At 45.2% G+C, this 19342-nt stretch overlaps 1 protein-coding gene across 3 annotated transcripts in view; it reads left to right on the top strand.

Moving 5' to 3' along the window:
* ANKHD1 (ankyrin repeat and KH domain containing 1) overlaps positions 1-19342 on the top strand; it is an 896896-nt gene that overhangs the window by 532216 nt on the left and 345338 nt on the right. For all 3 annotated transcript variants that reach the window (XM_069199295.1, XM_069199294.1, XM_069199296.1), the window contains exon 26: positions 15050-15512. In XM_069199295.1, the coding sequence (XP_069055396.1) occupies positions 15050-15512 (463 nt within the window). The remainder of the gene's footprint in view (positions 1-15049; positions 15513-19342) is intronic.

Genomic DNA, 19342 nt, shown 5'->3' with positions numbered 1-19342 from the left:
GTGAAATGCCAGGATGAGGACAATGGCGAACAGTACTATGAACAGCATTATACTACAGATCCATATGAGCAGCTGGAGCAGCTCTCTGGTTATAGTGTACAGTGACAACATGAACCTGCAGTACAGATGCCAGCATCACTGGTCACCAGTTTGCAACATTTTGCAGGACTATTGACGCAGATTTCCGGAATCAAAAGCTGCCAGTCCGTTACCACAAACACCCAAGCAAAAATCACCTCCTCAAGCCCGCTCTCTCATGGCGCATTCATCTCCGCTGTTCACTGCACTAGCAACGCAATTACTAACATAGGTCGCTACCTTTACAAAGCCTCCAGTAGATGGGCACCGGCCACCAATGACGACAGGGAGGAAGATGAGATTAAGGACACTGCTTTAGTCCCAAATGAATGGAATGATGATCTCATCTACACACCATCCCCTTCCACACCACCACTAGTTGATTCCCCACCGGAGGACATTGGTGGATTTCACAACCTAATGGAACAGGCTGCTAAGAGATTTGAGCTACAAATAGTCTCCAAGCAATCAGACTACTTTTTATATGATCTCAAAGAACCCATCAGAAAAACTGTCCGAGCATTTCCTATTGTGGATTTCATATGGAAAGAAGGTCTCAAGGTTATGAAAACTTCAGCAATGGCACCTGCAGTCCTCCCAAAGCTGTACAAGAAATATAAAGCGCCTGAGGATTAGATGGCTTGTCTAATTGTCCAACCAAAACCAAATTCTGTCATCTCACAAGCGGTCTAATGTTGCTCGAAGAATTCATCAACCCTCCACTCCACCAGACAGAGATGGCAAGTGCCTGGACAGTATTGGTAAGAGTTTCTCTACCATGGCAGCCACTGCAGTCAAAGCGGCAAATTCCCTGGTGTTTCTCGGACAATACGACCAACAAATGTGGTTAGACATCTCCACATATATTGACCTCTTATCAGATGAAGCGAAACTGGAGGTGCAGAAAACTCTGCAGGAAGAATAGAAGAGTTTGGCAGAAATAATTGTGCCATAGATGTATCGTCCACAGGCTTTAGGCATCTGGTGGATGCAGCTGTCCTCGGACGACAGGGATGGCTCAAGGCCGCCTCCTTCTGCCCAGAGAATCTGACCAATGTTCTAGATATGCTCTATGATGGTGAGTCATCATTTGGTAAGGATGTGGATGATGCTCTTCAGTCCATCAAAACTGACACCCAAACAGCAAGGTCACGTGGCATTCTGCAATTCAGAAAACAGCCCTTTTGGGGTGCCAGAGGTGTCTCCATATTTAGATACCAGTTTTACAAGCACCAATATCAGCCCTACCAGGGTCAATATCGCCATCCATAATCCCAACGCCACCGGCAATCAAATAGACAACAATCATCTACGGCATACATTCAACCAGAGAAAAACCTTCCTCCAGATGCAGAGTCACTGTCAGAAAAAAGTGACTTTCATATAGTGCTGGCTAACCCCCTCCCCTCCCCCCCAAAAAATATTTTCACAGTTAACTTCATCAGTGGCCCTGTGTAACATCTGACAGTGGGTCCTCAATATCATCAACCAGGGATATAACCTTGAGTTCCTAAACACTCCACCGAATCTTCCACTACCTACCCACTTAAAGGAGCTACTATTGCAGGTTTCCACCATGCTGCAGAAAGGGGCAATAGAAATAGTTCTGAAGCCTCAGAGGGGAATCTGTTTTTAGTCTTGCTTTTTCCTTATCTGGAAAAAAAAGAGATTGGTGCCCCAGCTTAGATCTTCGAAAACTCAACAAATTTCTGAAGAAACAGTCCTTTTGCATGGTGACTCTTCCGGATGTACTGCATCTTTTCAACCAAGGGAATTATATGACAGCCTCAGATCTCCCGGATGCCTGCTTCCAATCCACCCAAAGCACTGGCAATTCTTACAGTTTAAGGTATCCGGCACCGACTACCAATTCAGGGTGCCTCAGTCGGACTAAAGGCAGCATCTTGAGTTTTCACAAAGATGTTAGCTCCAGTGGCAGCCTATCTCAGAAAGGAAGGGAGTATAAGTATTCCCATACTTGGACGACTGGCTGATAAAAGCACACACATCACAACAGGCAAGAAGAGATACTACAACCTGTCTACCTCTATTCAACACTGTAGGTCTCTGTGAGCAACCAAATGTCGCATCTAACACCCACACCAACGTCACCTTTTTGGAAGGATTGCTGGATACCATACAAACAAAAAACCTTTGCTTCACAGGAGAGACAAGCAAAAGTTCAACAGCTTGCACAGAAGTTAACCTCAAAACAGACTGCTTCTGTCCAACTCTACAAATCTTTTCTAGGGATGCTCTCCTCCTGCGCTTCCCTCATACTGAATTGCTGCCTCCACATTAGACCACTACAGGAGGTGTTAGGAAAGCAATGGCTATAGACTCAAGGATTGTTCGATGTCATCCAGATTGTTAACATTGAGGCACTCCATGCTATGTTGGTCCCAAAGAACCAATCTCTCCGAAGGCCTCACATTTCTGCCTCAGGTTCCAGAGTATGTAAAAAAATAATGGAGGCCTCCCTAGAGGGTTGATGCGCTCATCTCCAGGACTTGTCATTAAGGGGAAGATGGAATACCCAACAATCAAAACTCCATATAAACCTACTTGAGCTGAAGGCCATCACCTTAGGGCTCAAATCTGTCCTATCCAAGACCACAGGGTATTTAGTGCTCATCTTTACTGACAACGCCAAAAGCATGCACTACCTGAACAAGCAAGGTGGGACACGCTCACCAGTGCTTTCTCATCAATCTCGGGAGATGTGGAACTGGGGCCATTGACACCGAATAACACCATGGTGGAACATGTGCAGGGATATGCAATATCCTCGCTGATTCGTTGAACAAGACAAACACCACCTTCCACGAATGGGAGCTAAACCAGCAAACTCTAAACAATCTTTTCCATCGCTAGTACAAACCAAGCGTAGACCTGTTCACGGCAAGCGAGAACTGGAAGTTCCAGTACATCAAAAGTTGGCAACCTCAGAAAGGTTCTTGGGGGAATGTGTTTTCAATCCGATGATAAGGGATCTATGCTTACATCTTTTCCCCCGATTTTTTTGATCCCAAGGTTTCTCAGGAAACTGAAGAGAGAGCCTTGCTGAGTCCATCTTATTGCTCCCAGGTGGCCAAGGTAGTTTTGTTTACGGAGCTCCTGCTGAAACCAACACCAATGCTGCAGACAATAAACTAAGGCTAGGTTCATCTTCACAACCCGACATCACTTCACTTATTGGCCTGGCTCCTCAGTTCAGTGAGTTTGCCATGCTGGATATTCCATCTGACTGTAGAGAAATACTTGTGAATGCCGGGGCACAGACCACAAACAAGACATACACACTTAAGTGGAAGAGATTTTGTCTCTGATGCCTAGATTGCAAGATTCTTCCTTTCACATCATCACCAGAGCAGATACTTCCGTATCTCCTTCAACTAGTGAAATGTGGTCTCTCTCACCCTTCCATCAAATTCATTTTGCAGCTATAGAAAAGTACCCTCTTTTTGGCATGGTTAACCCCCACTTTTTGCCTGCTGTCAGTGTGTTTTGACTGTTCACTGGGATCCTGCTAACCAGGACCCTGGTGACTCTGTGCTCTCCCTCTAAAATTGGTTGCTTAGGACTTGCCCCACAATTTATAGACTGGAGCCCCCATATAAGTCCCTACTATAAGGTACTTGGGTAAACAGGGCATTGGGACACCAGGGGTTCCCCATGGGCTGCAGCATGTATTGTCACCTATGGGGGCCAGTGGAAAATGTGTCTGCAGGCCTGCCATTGCAGCCTGTGTGAAAATGTGCATGCACCCTTTTCACTATAGGTCACTGCACCTGGTCACTGTAAGTCACCCCTATGTCAGGCCCTCCTAGCCCAGTGGGCAGGGCGCAGGTACTTGTGTGTGAGATCACCCCTGCATGAGCAGAGTTGCCCCTACAAACTCCAGCTCCATTTCACTGGACTTCGCAAGTGCGGGGAAGCCATTTTACCTGTGTACTCGACCCAGGTGTCCAGCTGCATAATGGTAACTCTGATCCTGGACATGTTTGGTATCAAACATGTCGGAATCATACCCCAATACTGTTGCCAGTATTGGTTGCATGATTCCGTGCACTCTGTGGACTCCTTAGAGGACCCCAGCATTGCTCCTACTAGTCTTCTGGGGTTTTCCAGGCAGCCTGCGCAGCTGCTGCCTCTTAGACAGGCTTCTGCCCTCCTGCTGCTTGACCAGCTCAGGCAGAGGAAGGCAGAACAAAGGATTTCCTACAGGAGAGGGTGGTGCAACACACTCTCCCTTGGAAATGGGTGTTACATGGCTTGGGAGGGGTAGCATTCCCAAGCCACCGACATGCTTTGCAGGGCACATTTGGGTCCCTCTATGTATAAGCTGGTTTGCACCAGTCCAGGGACCCCCGGGCCTTTCTCTGGCGCAAAACGTGGTCAATGGAAAGGGGAGTGACCAATCCCCTGTCCATCACCACCCCAGTGGTGGTGCTCAGAGCTCCTCCAGGTAGCCACGTCATTCTGCCATCTTGAATCCAAGCTGGGCTGGGCCCCTGGGAGCATCTAAGTGGCCAGGTCAGGCAGGTAATGTCACAGCCCCATCTTGATAAGTGGTCACCCTGCTAGGTGACCAGTCCTCCTTTTTTGGGCTAATTAGGGCCTCCCCTCGGGTGGGGGTCCACAGATTCGATGTGCAAGATTCCAGCAGGATTCCTCTGCATCATTTACTTCATTTTCTGGCCACTGGGAGTGCATCTGGACCCTCCAGGAACTGACAATCTGCAACTACAGTGATGACTGTGCTCTGCAACCTTGTTTCTCTGGCTCCCTCCAGCAACTGCAACATTTCCCTGGCTGTACATCCTTCTGGAGGCGATGAGTCTTCAGCCTGCACAAGAAGTAAGAAGGAATCTCCCTTAGAGTAAGAGAGTCACTCCCCTGCATTTGCAAGCACCAACTGCAACAACAACCGGCTGCATGGATCTTCTCTCCTCTGGAGCAGCATGGATCCTGCATCACAGCAGGTGGTATGGGGTGGTCCCTTTGGTCTTCTCTACCAGCTGCCCAACTTTGGGGGGATGGAAAGCCCTTGCCTCTCTTTGCAGGGCAGTACCCTTGTGCACTGTGACTCTTGCAGGTACCAAGGCTTGTTTGTTCCAGCCTCCAGCACTCTTCCCTGCAAAGCAGTCTCCTGCTTGCTGCTCCAGTAACAAGGGACTCCTCTTCTGGTATGCTGAGTGGGCCTCAGTGCGACTCTTTTGCCTGCTGCCTGTGGGTTGTCTGTGGGGGCTCTCTCGTCTTCTTGTAACTCTCTCAGTAGCTGAGGGTTATCTTGGACTCCCTTCCTTGGGTCTAGTCCCCTGGGCCTTGCTGGTTCTCTTCAGCCCTGCCAAACCTTCTTCTCTGACTCTTGCGTTTGCCAAGGATTGTTGGTGGTTTTCCAACACCACGGTCCGACTGCATCATGACTGCCTCTTCTGTCAGGATCCACCTTTGGGTTCTTCCAGTCTTGTCTGGGTCTTGCACAATTGTATGAAGTTGGCTCTGTATATACTATTTCAAAGTAAGAAATAGTGTGAACAGAGTCCAAGGGTTCCCCCTAGAGGTAAGATAGTGGCAAATTAGATAATTCTAATGCTCATTTTGTGGTAGTGTGGTCGAGCAGTAGGCTTATCAGAGAGTAGTGTTAAGCATTTGTTGTATGCACACAGGCCATAAATGAGGAACACACACTTGAAGACTAACTCCAGGCCAATAGGTTTTTATATAGAAAAATATATGTTCGATGGCATCTGTCGCTGTAGATACGCATGTTTTGCAATAGCTCGCCATCTGGTGTTGGGCCGGAGTGTTACAAGTTGTTTTTCTTCGAAGAAGTGTTTTGAGTCACGGGACCGAGTGACTCCTCCTTTTGTCTCCATTGCGCATGGGCGTCGACTCCATCTTCGATTGTTTTTTTTCCGCCATCGGGTTCGGACGTGTTCCTGTCGCTCCGAGTTTCAGAACGGAAAATTAGCTAATTTCGGAAGATTTTCGTCGGTATTGTTGCGTTCGGGATCGGCGTACTTAAATTCAACACCGCATCGAAGATCGAAGAGCTCCGGTGCCCTTCGGGGTAGTTTTTCGATCCCCCGTCGGGGCCTGGTCGGCCCGACCGCGTGCTGAAGAACGCCGATGGAACGGACCTCGTTCCGTTTCTGCCCCAAATGCCACAATAAATACCCCTACACAGACCAACACTTGGTCTGTAACCTGTGCCTGTCACCTGAGCACAGTGAAGACACCTGCGAGGCCTGTCGTGCGTTCCGGTCCCGAAAGACACTCCGAGACCGTCGAGCCAGAAGACTTCAGATGGCGTCCGCGCCGACAGCCCACCGAGAGTTCGAGGAGCAGGAAGAGGAAGGTACCTTCTCGATCCAAGAATCGGACTCCGAAGGATTCGACGATACACAAACCGTGAGTAAGACGTCGAAAACCACACAGAGGAAGATTTACAAGGCCCAGGGGACGCCACTGCCATCAGGCCATGGCTCCATCCATAAATTCGGTGACCGACCGTCGGCACCGAAAAAGGCCCAAACAGTGCCGAGATCGTCCGACTCCGGTCGAGACACCGGCACGCAGCCTTCTCGGGACCGAGAAAGTGCTGGAGACAAGCCTCGACACCGAGATGCCGGTGTGGACACGGCTCGACGCCGAGACAGCAGCACCGAAGAAGATCGACGCCGAGAGGTTTCGGCCCCGAAAAAGAAAAAAGTCACCTCGGAGCCGAAAAAACACGCAGACAGGGTTTCGGTGCCGAAACAAACTGCAAGCGACCCAGCTTCAGGCTCTTATACAGAAGAGCACTCGCTAACCTCCCAAATGCAAAAGCATAGGTTTGAGGAAGAGCTACAATCAACTGATGTGGACCATACGCAAAAGCGTATCTTCATACAGCAGGGGACAGGAAAAATAAGCACCCTTCCCCCCATTAGGAGAAAGAGAAGGTTGGAGTTCCAAACTGAACAGACACCACAACCAAAAGTGGTGAAAAGAGTTACCCCACCACCCTCTCCTCCGCCCGTGATTAACGTCTCACCAGCACGAACTCCATCACACTCCCCAGCTCACACCACCATAAGCCAGGTTGACCAAGATCAAGACGCATGGGACCTATACGACGCCCCAGTGTCAGATAACAGTCCGGAGGCATACCCTACGAAGCCATCTCCACCAGAAGACAGCACCGCGTATTCTCAAGTGGTGGCTAGAGCAGCACAATTTCACAACGTAAGCCTCCACTCAGAACAGGTCGAGGATGATTTTTTATTCAACACACTCTCCTCAACCCACAGCTCATACCAAAGCCTGCCTATGCTCCCTGGTATGCTCCGGCACGCGAAAGAAATCTTTAAGGAGCCGGTCAAAAGTAGGGCAATCACACCAAGGGTGGAAAAAAAGTATAAGGCGCCTCCTACAGACCCGGTTTTCATCACTACACAGCTGCCACCAGACTCTGTCGTTGTAGGAGCAGCTAGAAAAAGGGCCAACTCTCACACATCTGGAGATGCACCACCCCCAGATAAAGAAAGCCGCAAGTTCGATGCAGCTGGTAAAAGAGTCGCAGCACAAGCTGCAAACCAGTGGCGCATCGCGAACTCCCAGGCACTACTTGCGCGCTATGACAGAGCCCACTGGGACGAGATGCAACATCTCATTGAACATCTGCCCAAGGACTTACAAAATAGGGCAAAACAAGTGGTTGAGGAGGGACAGACCATTTCCAACAACCAGATCCGCTCCTCCATGGACGCTGCAGATACGGCTGCACGGACAATTAATACATCTATAACTATCAGAAGGCATGCATGGCTCCGAACGTCTGGATTTAAACCAGAGATTCAACAAGCAGTTCTCAATATGCCTTTTAATGAAAAAGAACTGTTCGGTCCAGAAGTGGACACAGCGATTGAGAAACTCAAAAAAGATACGGACACTGCCAAAGCCATGGGCGCACTCTACTCCCCGCAGAGCAGAGGGAATTACAGCACATTCCGTAAAACACCCTTTCGAGGGGGGTTTCGGGGTCAGAGCACACAAGCCAGCACCTCACAAGCAACACCGTCCAGTTACCAGGGACTGTATAGAGGAGGTTTTCGGGGACAATATAGAGGAGGGCAATTCCCTAGAAATAGAGGAAGATTTCAGAGCCCCAAAACCCCTACTACTAAACAGTGACTCACATGTCACTCACCCCCTCCACACAACACCAGTGGGGGGAAGAATAAGTCATTATTACAAAGCATGGGAGGAAATCACTACAGACACTTGGGTTCTAGCAATTATCCAACATGGTTATTGCATAGAATTTCTACAATTCCCTCCAAACATACCACCAAAAGCACAAAATTTAACAACACACCATTCCAATCTCCTGGAGATAGAAGTGCAGGCACTATTGCAAAAGAATGCAATCGAATTAGTGCCAAACACACAAATAAACACAGGAGTTTACTCACTGTACTTTCTGATACCAAAGAAGGACAAAACGCTGAGACCAATCCTAGACCTCAGAGTAGTGAACACTTTCATCAAATCAGACCACTTTCACATGGTCACACTACAAGAAGTATTGCCATTGCTAAAACTACACGACTACATGGCAACTTTAGACCTCAAGGATGCTTATTTCCATATACCAATACACCCATCGCACAGGAAATACCTAAGGTTTGTATTCAAGGGAATACATTACCAATTCAAGGTACTGCCTTTCGGATTAACAACCGCACCAAGAGTCTTTACCAAATGTCTAGCGGTAGTCGCTGCACACATAAGAAGGCAGCAAATACATGTGTTCCCATATCTAGACGACTGGCTAATCAAGGCCCATTCGTTAATACAGTGCTCAAATCACACAAATCATATCATACAAACCCTCTTCAAACTAGGGTTCACCGTCAATTTCACAAAATCCAAAATTCTGCCGCGCAAGGTACAACAATACCTGGGAGCCATAATAGACACATCAAAAGGAGTAGCCACTCCAAGTCCACAAAGAATTCGAAATTTCAACACCATCATACAATGCATGTATCCAACACAAAAGATACACGCAAAGATGGTACTACAACTCCTAGGCATGATGTCTTCATGCATAGCCATTGTCCCAAACGCAAGACTGCACATGAGGCCCTTACAACAGTGCCTAGCATCACAATGGTCACAAGCACAGGGTCACCTTCTAGATCTGGTGTTAATAGACCGCCAAACTTACCTCTCGCTTCTGTGGTGGAACAACATAAATTTAAACAAAGGGCGGCCTTTCCAAGACCCAGTGCCACAATACGTAATAACAACAGATGCTTCCATGACAGGGTGGGGAGCACACCTCGATCAACACAGCATACAAGGACAATGGAACGTACATCAAACAAAACTGCATATAAATCACCTAGAACTTCTAGCAGTTTTTCAAGCACTAAAAGCTTTCCAACCAATAATAGTTCACAAATACATTCTCGTCAAAACAGACAACATGACAACAATGTATTATCTAAACAAGCAAGGGGGGACGCACTCCACGCAGTTAAGCCTGTTAGCACAAAAGATTTGGCGTTGGGCAATTCACAACCAAATTCGCCTAATAGCACAATTTATACCAGGGATCCAAAATCAACTCGCAGACAATCTCTCTCTAGATCACCAACAGGTCCACGAATGGGAAATTCACCCCCAAATTCTGAACACTTATTTCAAACTCTGGGGAACACCTCAGATAGACTTGTTTGCGACAAGGGAGAACGCAAAATGCCAAAACTTTGCATCCAGATACCCACACAAACAGTCCCAAGGCAATGCCCTATGGATGAACTGGTCAGGGATATTTGCTTACGCTTTTCCTCCTCTCCCTCTCCTTCCTTACCTGGTAAACAAACTCAGTCAAAACAAACTCAAACTCATATTGATAGCACCAACTTGGGCAAGGCAACCCTGGTACACAACGCTGCTAGACCTATCAGTAGTACCCTGCATCAAATTGCCCAACAGGCCAGATCTGTTGACACAGCACAACCAAAAGATCAGACACCCAGATCCAGCATCGCTGAATCTAGCAATCTGGCTCCTGAAATCCTAGAATTCGGGCACTTACAACTTACACAAGAATGTATGGAAGTCATAAAACAAGCCAGAAGGCCATCCACCAGGCACTGCTATGCAAGTAAATGGAAGAGGTTTGTTTGCTACTGCCATATTAATCAAATACAACCATTACACACAACTCCAGAACATGTAGTGGGTTACTTGCTTCACTTACAAAAATCTAACCTGGCTTTCTCTTCCATTAAAATACACCTTGCAGCAATATCTGCATACCTGCAGACTACCTATTCAACTTCCCTATATAAGATACCAGTCATTAAAGCATTCATGGAGGGCCTTAGAAGAATTATACCACCAAGAACACACCTGTTCCTTCATGGAACCTAAATGTTGTCCTAACTAGACTTATGGGTCCACCTTTTGAACCCATGCACTCCTGCGACATACAGTTCCTAACCTGGAAGGTGGCATTTCTCATCGCCATTACTTCCCTAAGACGAGTAAGCGAGATTCAGGCGTTTACAATACAGGAACCTTTTATACAACTACACAAGAATAAGGTCGTCCTAAGGACCAATCCTAAATTTTTGCCAAAGGTTATTTCACCGTTCCATCTAAATCAAACAGTGGAACTTCCAGTGTTCTTTCCACAGCCAGATACCGTAGCTGAAAGGGCACTACATACATTAGATGTCAAAAGAGCATTGATGTATTACATTGACAGAACGAAGAGCATCAGGAAAACTAAACCGCTATTTATTGCATTCCAAAAACCTCATGCAGGAAACCCAATATCAAAGCAAGGTATAGACAGATGGATAGTTAAATGCATCCAAATCTGCTACCTTAAAGCTAAACGACAACTGCCCATTACACCAAGGGCACACTCAACCAGAAAGAAAGGTGCTACCATGGCCTTTCTAGGAAACATACCAATGCAAGAAATATGTAAGGCAGCCACATGGTCTACGCCTCACACATTCACCAAGCACTACTGTGTAGACGTGTTATCGGCACAACAAGCCACAGTAGGTCAAGCCGTATTAAGAACATTGTTTCACACTACTCCCACTCCTACAGGCTGAGCCACCGCTTTGGGGAGATAACTGCTTACTAGTCTATGCAAAACATGCGTATCTACAGCGACAGATGCCATCGAACTGAAAATGTCACTTACCCAGTGTACATCTGTTCGTGGCATCAGTCGCTGTAGATTCGCATGTGCCCACCCGCCTCCCTGGGAGCCTGTAGCAGTTCGGAAGGTACCTTCAACTATTTGTATATATATTATTTTAACCTTAAATAGGTACATACTTAGTCACTCCATTGCATGGCCACTATTACTACAATACAACTCCTACCTCACCCTCTGCGGGGAAAAACAATCGAAGATGGAGTCGACGCCCATGCGCAATGGAGACAAAAGGAGGAGTCACTCGGTCCCGTGACTCGAAAGACTTCTTCGAAGAAAAACAACTTGTAACACTCCGACCCAACACCAGATGGCGAGCTATGCAAAACATGCGAATCTACAGCGACTGATGCCACGAACAGATGTACACTGGGTAAGTGACATTTTCATTACTTCACCGTAACCTGGCCCCATTTCCATTTCAGTCTTTCCTTTCAGCTTTAAGTCAGCACTTCACATCTTTTCCAAGTGCCTGGCCCAGTAGCAGTCACTCTCAGAAACCAAGGCCACCAGGTTTTTACCTACTTGGACAATTGGCTGCTAAATGCTCCAACAATGTTGCAAGCATCTAGAACCTCAAAAGATTGTCTCACATTATTACGCACCTGGGTCTCATTGTCAATTTTCACAAAACAGTTATTCCAAGGTAAAGCATAATGTTCCAAGGCTTATCTTTCTCATGACAGACAACAAAGGCTAAGAAACCTGGCAGTCAAACTCTCAAAAAGAACTTCTGCTTCACTGTGCCTCTACAGGTCACTGCTGGGCATGATAACCATCGCATTCAATCTAGTACCTCTTGCACGCTTGAAAACTAGACCATTACAACAGGAGTTAAAAAAACAATGGATCCAAACAGAAGGATCCTTTGCGTACATCATAACCATTACTACAAGAATGGGGGAAGGGCTGGCATGGTGGTCGGACACCTCTCACCTGTCTAATGCTCTCACATTCTTGCCTCAGATACCCTATTTTTTCATAACGACAGATGCCTCTCTGCAAGGCTGAGGTGGCCACCTGCAGGACCTGTAGATGCAAGGAAAGTGGTCTATGCTTCACAAGACAATGCATATCAACAGACTAGAGCTGAAAGCCATCTTTCTCACCCAGCAAGCCTTTCTTCCAAGGATAGCAGGTTCTTTGGTGCTGGTTTGTACGGAAAATAAGACCACCATGCACTGTGTCAATAGGCAAGTGGGTGCATAGTCATTAATACTCTCCTTAGATGCTCAGGATCTGTGGAATTGGCTCACAACTCACATATCTCTGAAACACGAGCATGTGTTTGCAGTAACCAACACCTTAGACACACTCAGCAGAACCAAAAACAGTTGCAACAAGTGGGAACTGGATCAAACTGAGCTGAACAAGATATTCTTATGTTGGGGCAAACCAGCATTGAATCTCTTCACAACAGACAAGAACTCCAAATGAAATCCTATGCCAGTCGGTACCCACTCCGAGGGTCGTTGGGTTATGCCTTTTTTGATCGGATGGTCTGGGATTTATGCATATGCTTTTCCCCACTTCCCTCTAATACCAAAGGGTCTCAATAAAGTGAAAAGGGAACACTCTCGCCTCATCCTGATTGCTCCCAGGTGGCCCAGGCAACACTGGTTTCAGAGCTCCTGCTGCTTTCTGAATCCAATCACATTCACCTCCCTTCAATGGGGGCACTACTGACCAACACCCAAGGCCAGACCCTACTTGTGGAACCAGCCTCTCTCCAGTTGTGTGCATGGCTCCTGATTTCTATGAGTTCAAAGATCTAGACATTCCTCAGGACTGTAAGGAAGTCCTATCCAAAAGCAATAGTTGAATCCACAAACAAAAGGTACAGGTTCAAATAGACGTGATTCTGTTCATGGTGTCAATCTAACCTACATCCGTTGGAAGCATCACCTGAGTAGATTCTGCTTTCTCACTCACTAGATCAGGATTAGTGTATGCGTCTGTCAATGTTCACCTTGTAGCAATCTCATGGTTCAGAAGTCCTCAGACGGTCTCTCCCTCTGTTCAATAAGAACAAGCTCCTCCTCTGGAATGGCATCTCAACAATAGTTCTCTCTTCGCTTATGAAGCCCCCATTTGAACTCATCAACAAAGCAGTCCTACAGCTTTTTTTTTTGTGGAAGGTCGCAATACGGTTGTCACTTACGTCGTCTAGAAGAGTCTGTGAAATACAGGCTTTTACAACGCAAGAGCCTAATATCTTAAATTCTGTTTACATCGTACTAAACAAATGTGGAAAACTGCTCAACTTTAGTGTTGTAAGGTCAATCCCAACAGGGTGCTTCAATTACAAAAGCAGCTGTTGCAAGATGGATTTCTGCTGCCATCCAGTTTTCCCATTCAGAAGCTGGCAAACCACTTACAGGCAAGGGCGCTTTCAACAAGGGCAGTGTCCACTTCGGCTGCTCTATTAGAAGGCTTTCCATTGGAAAAGTTATGCTGTGCTGCGACGTGGAAGAGCAATCACACATTCATGTAGCACTACTGCCTTAAGTCAGCACACCGCAGTGATGCAACCATAGGCTAGGCAGTGTTACGTCATCTGTTCAAATAAGGTTAGCCTCTGTTCATTGAGTTATTTATTGATATTTATGTATAGATTCTTATAATGTTGTATACTGCATGATTGTTTATTCATATTAGAGTAGTTCTAATTTAAATATTTAGATATGTATTCAAGTTGTTACCTGCTGTCCTCAAAGAGTACTAAGATTACTGCAATGTTTACGTACTACAACTGCTTTCTATTCTGATTCAAGCATGTGAATACATGAAAGATCCAATACTGGAGAAGAAAATGAGTTAATTAACTGTAACTACAGTACTCCAGTATTGGTATCTTTCATAGTCTCATGCGACCCAGCCTCCTGCCCTGAGAGGCTCCCCTTTTAGGTCAAGATTATGTTCTTCTCACTTGTGCTTGAACATTTGAAGAGTTCAGCCTATCTTGAGAGAGAGTATTCTACAGAATGCTTTCATCTGATTTTTTTATAGTTCATTTGGTCCTTTTAAAAAAAAAAAAAAGGACCTAGGTCATTAAAGTGACTACCATAGGCCATGAAGGCAATGAACAATGATGCATACTGGTTTATTTATGGTACTGAGGGACTCCCACTTCAGCAAAGAATGATTCAAGCATGTCTATCTTTGAAAGATACCAATACTCGAGAACAGTATTTACAAGTAAATAATTCATTTCATGTTTCTTTGCTTGATCAATCTCTTTTTACCTTTATGGAGAATTATGGAACTAGTGATATCATTGGTGCATGCAGTGTCTTCATGATGCACACTTATCACTTTCATTGACAGTGCAATGCATGTGTCTCTCCTCTCGGAGTCCAATGGAGCAGCCTTAAGCTCAACGTGATTTTCCACATCCAGGCATGTTGTGATGTGCATCTGGTTTTATAATGGGTGGGAAAACTATGTCCTAGTGCACATATGAGTGTTATTGTTAAGCTTTACTTATTTGCATAACCATTCTCTCCTTCTGTTGTTTAAATGTATTACAGTATCAATCCCATCCTCTGGGTTTACTACTTCTGTTAAAACTAGACCTTTTGTGTTCAGCTAAATAATTATTCTCCATGAGCAAACAAAAAATTAATTCAGATTTAGCAAGTTAAGTGAACTAGTTCATGCCTTGAAATGTGCTGTATTAATGTTATTAACTTTGTTACAAAATCTGGTCTTTTAAATTTTTTTCCCGTTTAGTGGAGGAGGACGTTCCTATAGAGCCTCCGTCTGCTACAACTACAACCACGATTGGCATTTCTGCAACTTCAGCCACCTTTACAAGTGTCTTTGGAAAAAAGAGGGCAAATGTTATAACAACACCTAGTACAAACCGGAAAAACAAGAAAAACAAAACAAAAGACACTTCTCAGAATGCTGAAATAATTTTGCAAGATGAGCACATGTCTTTAGCGCAGCAAAGAGCAGATAAAAATAAAATAAATGGAGAGCCTAGAGGTGGAGGTGTATGTAATGATGGCAATAGTGACTCGGATAATCTAGACAGTACAGATTGCAATAGTGAAGGAAGCAGTGGGGGAAAAAGCCAAGAAATGCACTTCACACCTGAAATGAATGCAATAACGGACAGACGATTTGCATCAGAACTACGCCATACTCCTGAAGAAAAGCCCAATATAACTGCGTCAAGAATACAGTCAAGGTAAACCTTTACTGGTATTTTTAAACGTTTCTGGCAGCAAACATATTGCATCGTTTTATGTGCCAACAAAAACATGACATGGTCGAAAGTTTTATTTCGTAGCTAATTGTTTTGTTGTGCCACAGATATTGATTTGAACGTTGAATTTCACCAAACACATTTATTGGTCTTGTGATAGAAAATGTAAAGAAAGAAAATTATTTTTCTCAAAATAGTCAGAGCGGTAGTGTTGGTCTTTCTAGAATCACATGTAAGAGACATTCTATAATGTATATTGTAATTCTTAATTCTGTGGTTGCCTGACTTTTGCATATTCCTTATCTTTTGCAAATGCAGTGGGTATAGGTCTTTATTGTTTGCTACACTCAGTAGCAGAGCACGCAAGTTCAGTAAAACACATGGAAAATCATTTGTACATAAAGAAAACATTTTTCATCTTGACAGATTAAAATATATTCAGTGATAGCGCATTCCTTTTGCTACAAACCCAGCTTAAACTGATGAGAATTTATATAAGCCAAGCAAATTTAAGAGGCCACTGTTTGAGTAATTGCTGGCAAATTTGACCTATGCCACAGAGCCAGGGCATGCCTATAAATTAACCTACATGCAGTTTTAAAAGGGGCACAATTTTCTTCCTTTCATATAGAATGGTTTATGGCAAAAAAAAAAATAGTAAACTTCCCTAGAGGAAGAGTATCAATAGATTTTGAAAGAAGAATCTTCCATCTTGGTGTTGACCTTGAGATCAAGGGCAGAATCTCCTTCTGTGTCCATTGCTACGGATATGGGTTAGGTGAATGGCACTCACTTATGCAAAAGAGATGCTGCACATGATAACTGCTGGAGGTAAAGCCTGGATCCTGAAACATTGAAGCAGCTCTCTGTATGGTTGGTGCTTTGCTGCATCATTATGCCAGGTTTCACCCCAGACATGCCATAACTGGACCCATGTATGTGGCAACCTGGCGTCAGTTACTTTTATTCTATGTCCTCACTGTGCTGGAGTACCTGACCTTGGGAAATGTTTCGAAATATACATATATTTTTTTGATAGTGTCAGGCAAGTGTTATCCATCAAAAAAGTCAAGTTTGAAGCCCTGCTCCTCCAGTCCTGGGCAGATGTCCATTTCAGACCCCCTTAGAAGACTTGCCTATGGCGCATGAGGCCTAAGAACGACTCAGTTTTGTGACCTGTGTGTCCTCATTGTCAGGGAGACCAGATCCTCTGGGCCTGCGCATGTTCCCAACATGTCCACCACTAGACAGCTCCAAAGCTCAGATAGAAATATCACAGAGCCTGAGAGAGTCCAAGTGGGGGAAAAGGGGATTAGGTAGGGAACAGCTGGGAAGGAGACCTGTAGGAAGCAAAAGGTTAAACACAATATCAAGATATAATCACATTGACTTTCAATAGACTATGGTTCTAAGAGTTCTCATATTGCAACCATGGATAACCTAAGAAGTGACTATAACTAGACCTCAAGAAATCTGGGTACCTGGAAAAAATCAAGAATGGGTTAATACAATGTTTCATGAAATATCACATACTGTCTAGAAATACAAGAACCTTCTAGAATAATGTTTCAGAACAAACATTGCTTTTTTACATGAGGACAAAAGGCTATCTGAAACATTCCCTGGAAAACAATAGGAATTGTACTAGGGACTTAATATGCACAAAGAAAATCACATTTTGAATTTAGCATCTTCACAGAAAATCCAAAAGCTCGGGATTAATGTGTGCACTTCAACAAACACTACACACCAAAGTTTTAATTGACATGAAATGATCGCGCACACTGTTGCCAATCTGAACATCAAGTTTTACATGCTGGAAATGAATCACGCACATTGCCGATTCGAACAAGAATATGTAAATGCCATGAAATGATTGCGCACACTGTTGCTGATCTGAATATCAAGTTTTACATGCTAGAAATGAATTGCGCACACTGCTGATTTGAACAAGATGCAAATGCCATGAAATGATCGCGCAAGCTGTTGCTGATCTGAATGCCAAGATTTACATGAGAGCAATGAATCGCGCACTCTGAAAGTTTCACAAGTAGGCCCAAAACTGGAGAGTCTTTGAGAACAGGGTCGGGGGCCCAGCCCGACTTCCGCCTTACAGACCAAGAAATGCCACAAACACAAACCAGAAATAATGATTACCTTTTCTGAAAATGCAAATGATCACATACACCGACCTGCTCAAGGATCACTAATATAATGCAGGGCAGGCCTGGAACATCAAGGTAGACCTCCGGAACAGGAGCTCAGAAAGTTGCTGCTGCTCTGCACCAGGACCTCTGAATAGTGAGCACGTGGAGCTGGGCTGGCTCCCTTATATAGAGCCTGGCCCAGCCCACAAACCACACCCAGTCATGCTGCAGGGAAAGCTTCTAGAAGGTCCTAGAAAGGGACCACACCCTAACACACTCAGTAAGCCTGCAGGAATACTTTGAAAATGAACAGTTATTGCAAACATCATTAATAGTGTTTTTCAAGGTTAAACTTTGCAATGCAAAAGGTTAACATACTGCATATAAACACAATGTGTGAATTATGCTCTTGCATAAAGGCTGGGTTTTTGCATTTTTGTCGCCCGTAGAGCGCGCACTGTCCTGATGTTGACACTCATGCACTCCCAAGGCCATTAAGAAGCTATAGGCAAAACACTTTATGGCACTGACCCATGACAACTACTTGGCTCTGCGCCACACCTGCTCCAGGATCCATTCTAAATGCCAGACCTCGCTCTCGACATGCAGATATTGGAGGTATCAAAATGTTAAGGGCTAACACAAAAATACACAGGAAGGACGGTAGGAGGGATTTGTACGTATACCAGGCACAGATCCTGCCCCAGGATAGACTAGCAGCATAGTTTTCGGACTCAATCTTCTTAACCAGCTTTGGTGGTTATCACCCCAGTGCCGTCTCACTCCCACCCCACTTGCAACACCAGACCCAGTATCGGCCTTTACATACCTCTAGTTCCCAGTGCAGGTTATAGCCATACTCAAGCTGTGGTGACACTTAGCTGCCATGCTTCTTTTCCCCTAGGTGTGCCTTGTGTTCTCATCAAACACTTAAGACCCCTGACTGGACTTCCAATGGTGAGCCCTCCATTGGCAACATTCAACCCCAAATAGCCTCTCCGGCAACAGCTAGACCCTAGCCTGTGACGCAAGCTAGTGTAGGACTTGCTGATTGTGTGTCCGTCCCCCCCCACCCGGCATCAATCCTGCCAACGTTTTTGCCGCTGGCACCAAATCAGAAGACAAAGGCTGTTCTCATGAGCTGTCTACAAGATGGGTGCAGAAGTTGATAAAACAATTGCAGTAAAGGGTGAAGTCTAACCCTGTCCTTTTGCCTGAGGTCTGCGATCATTGTTCATGGCAAAGATTCCCCTAGCAAGGTGGCCTTTTATGCTCCCTCCTAATGGGACTAATGCCAGGGATTATCTTGCACTTTAAAGTGCGAGTGTGCTTCATACCTTGCCATATCAGTGGAAGTAACTTCTTTCACCGTGTCCCGAATCTGGAAAGGTTAGTGAGGTGCTCATCACAAAGGAGAAAATAAGATAAATGTTCTTATGGAGATCGCATGGCCAGTCTGCTATGCTATGGAGCCATTACTTCAGTTTGATGTGCTTATGGAGTCTATATTTGTCACGTGGGACAAACCATCTTTTGCCCTTGTAGCAAACAGACAGGTTGCCCGCTGCTGTCATCATGCGCTGTGAGACCCAAAAGTTCTATTGAATTATCCCACCTCTGAACTTCATAATGCAGGCTTCTTTCTGCTTTAAGCAGAATAAGAAC

This window comes from Pleurodeles waltl, chromosome 7 (genome assembly GCF_031143425.1).
Source record: "Pleurodeles waltl isolate 20211129_DDA chromosome 7, aPleWal1.hap1.20221129, whole genome shotgun sequence".
Lineage (NCBI taxonomy): Eukaryota > Metazoa > Chordata > Amphibia > Caudata > Salamandridae > Pleurodeles > Pleurodeles waltl.
This window is presented reverse-complemented; position numbering and strand designations above follow the sequence as displayed.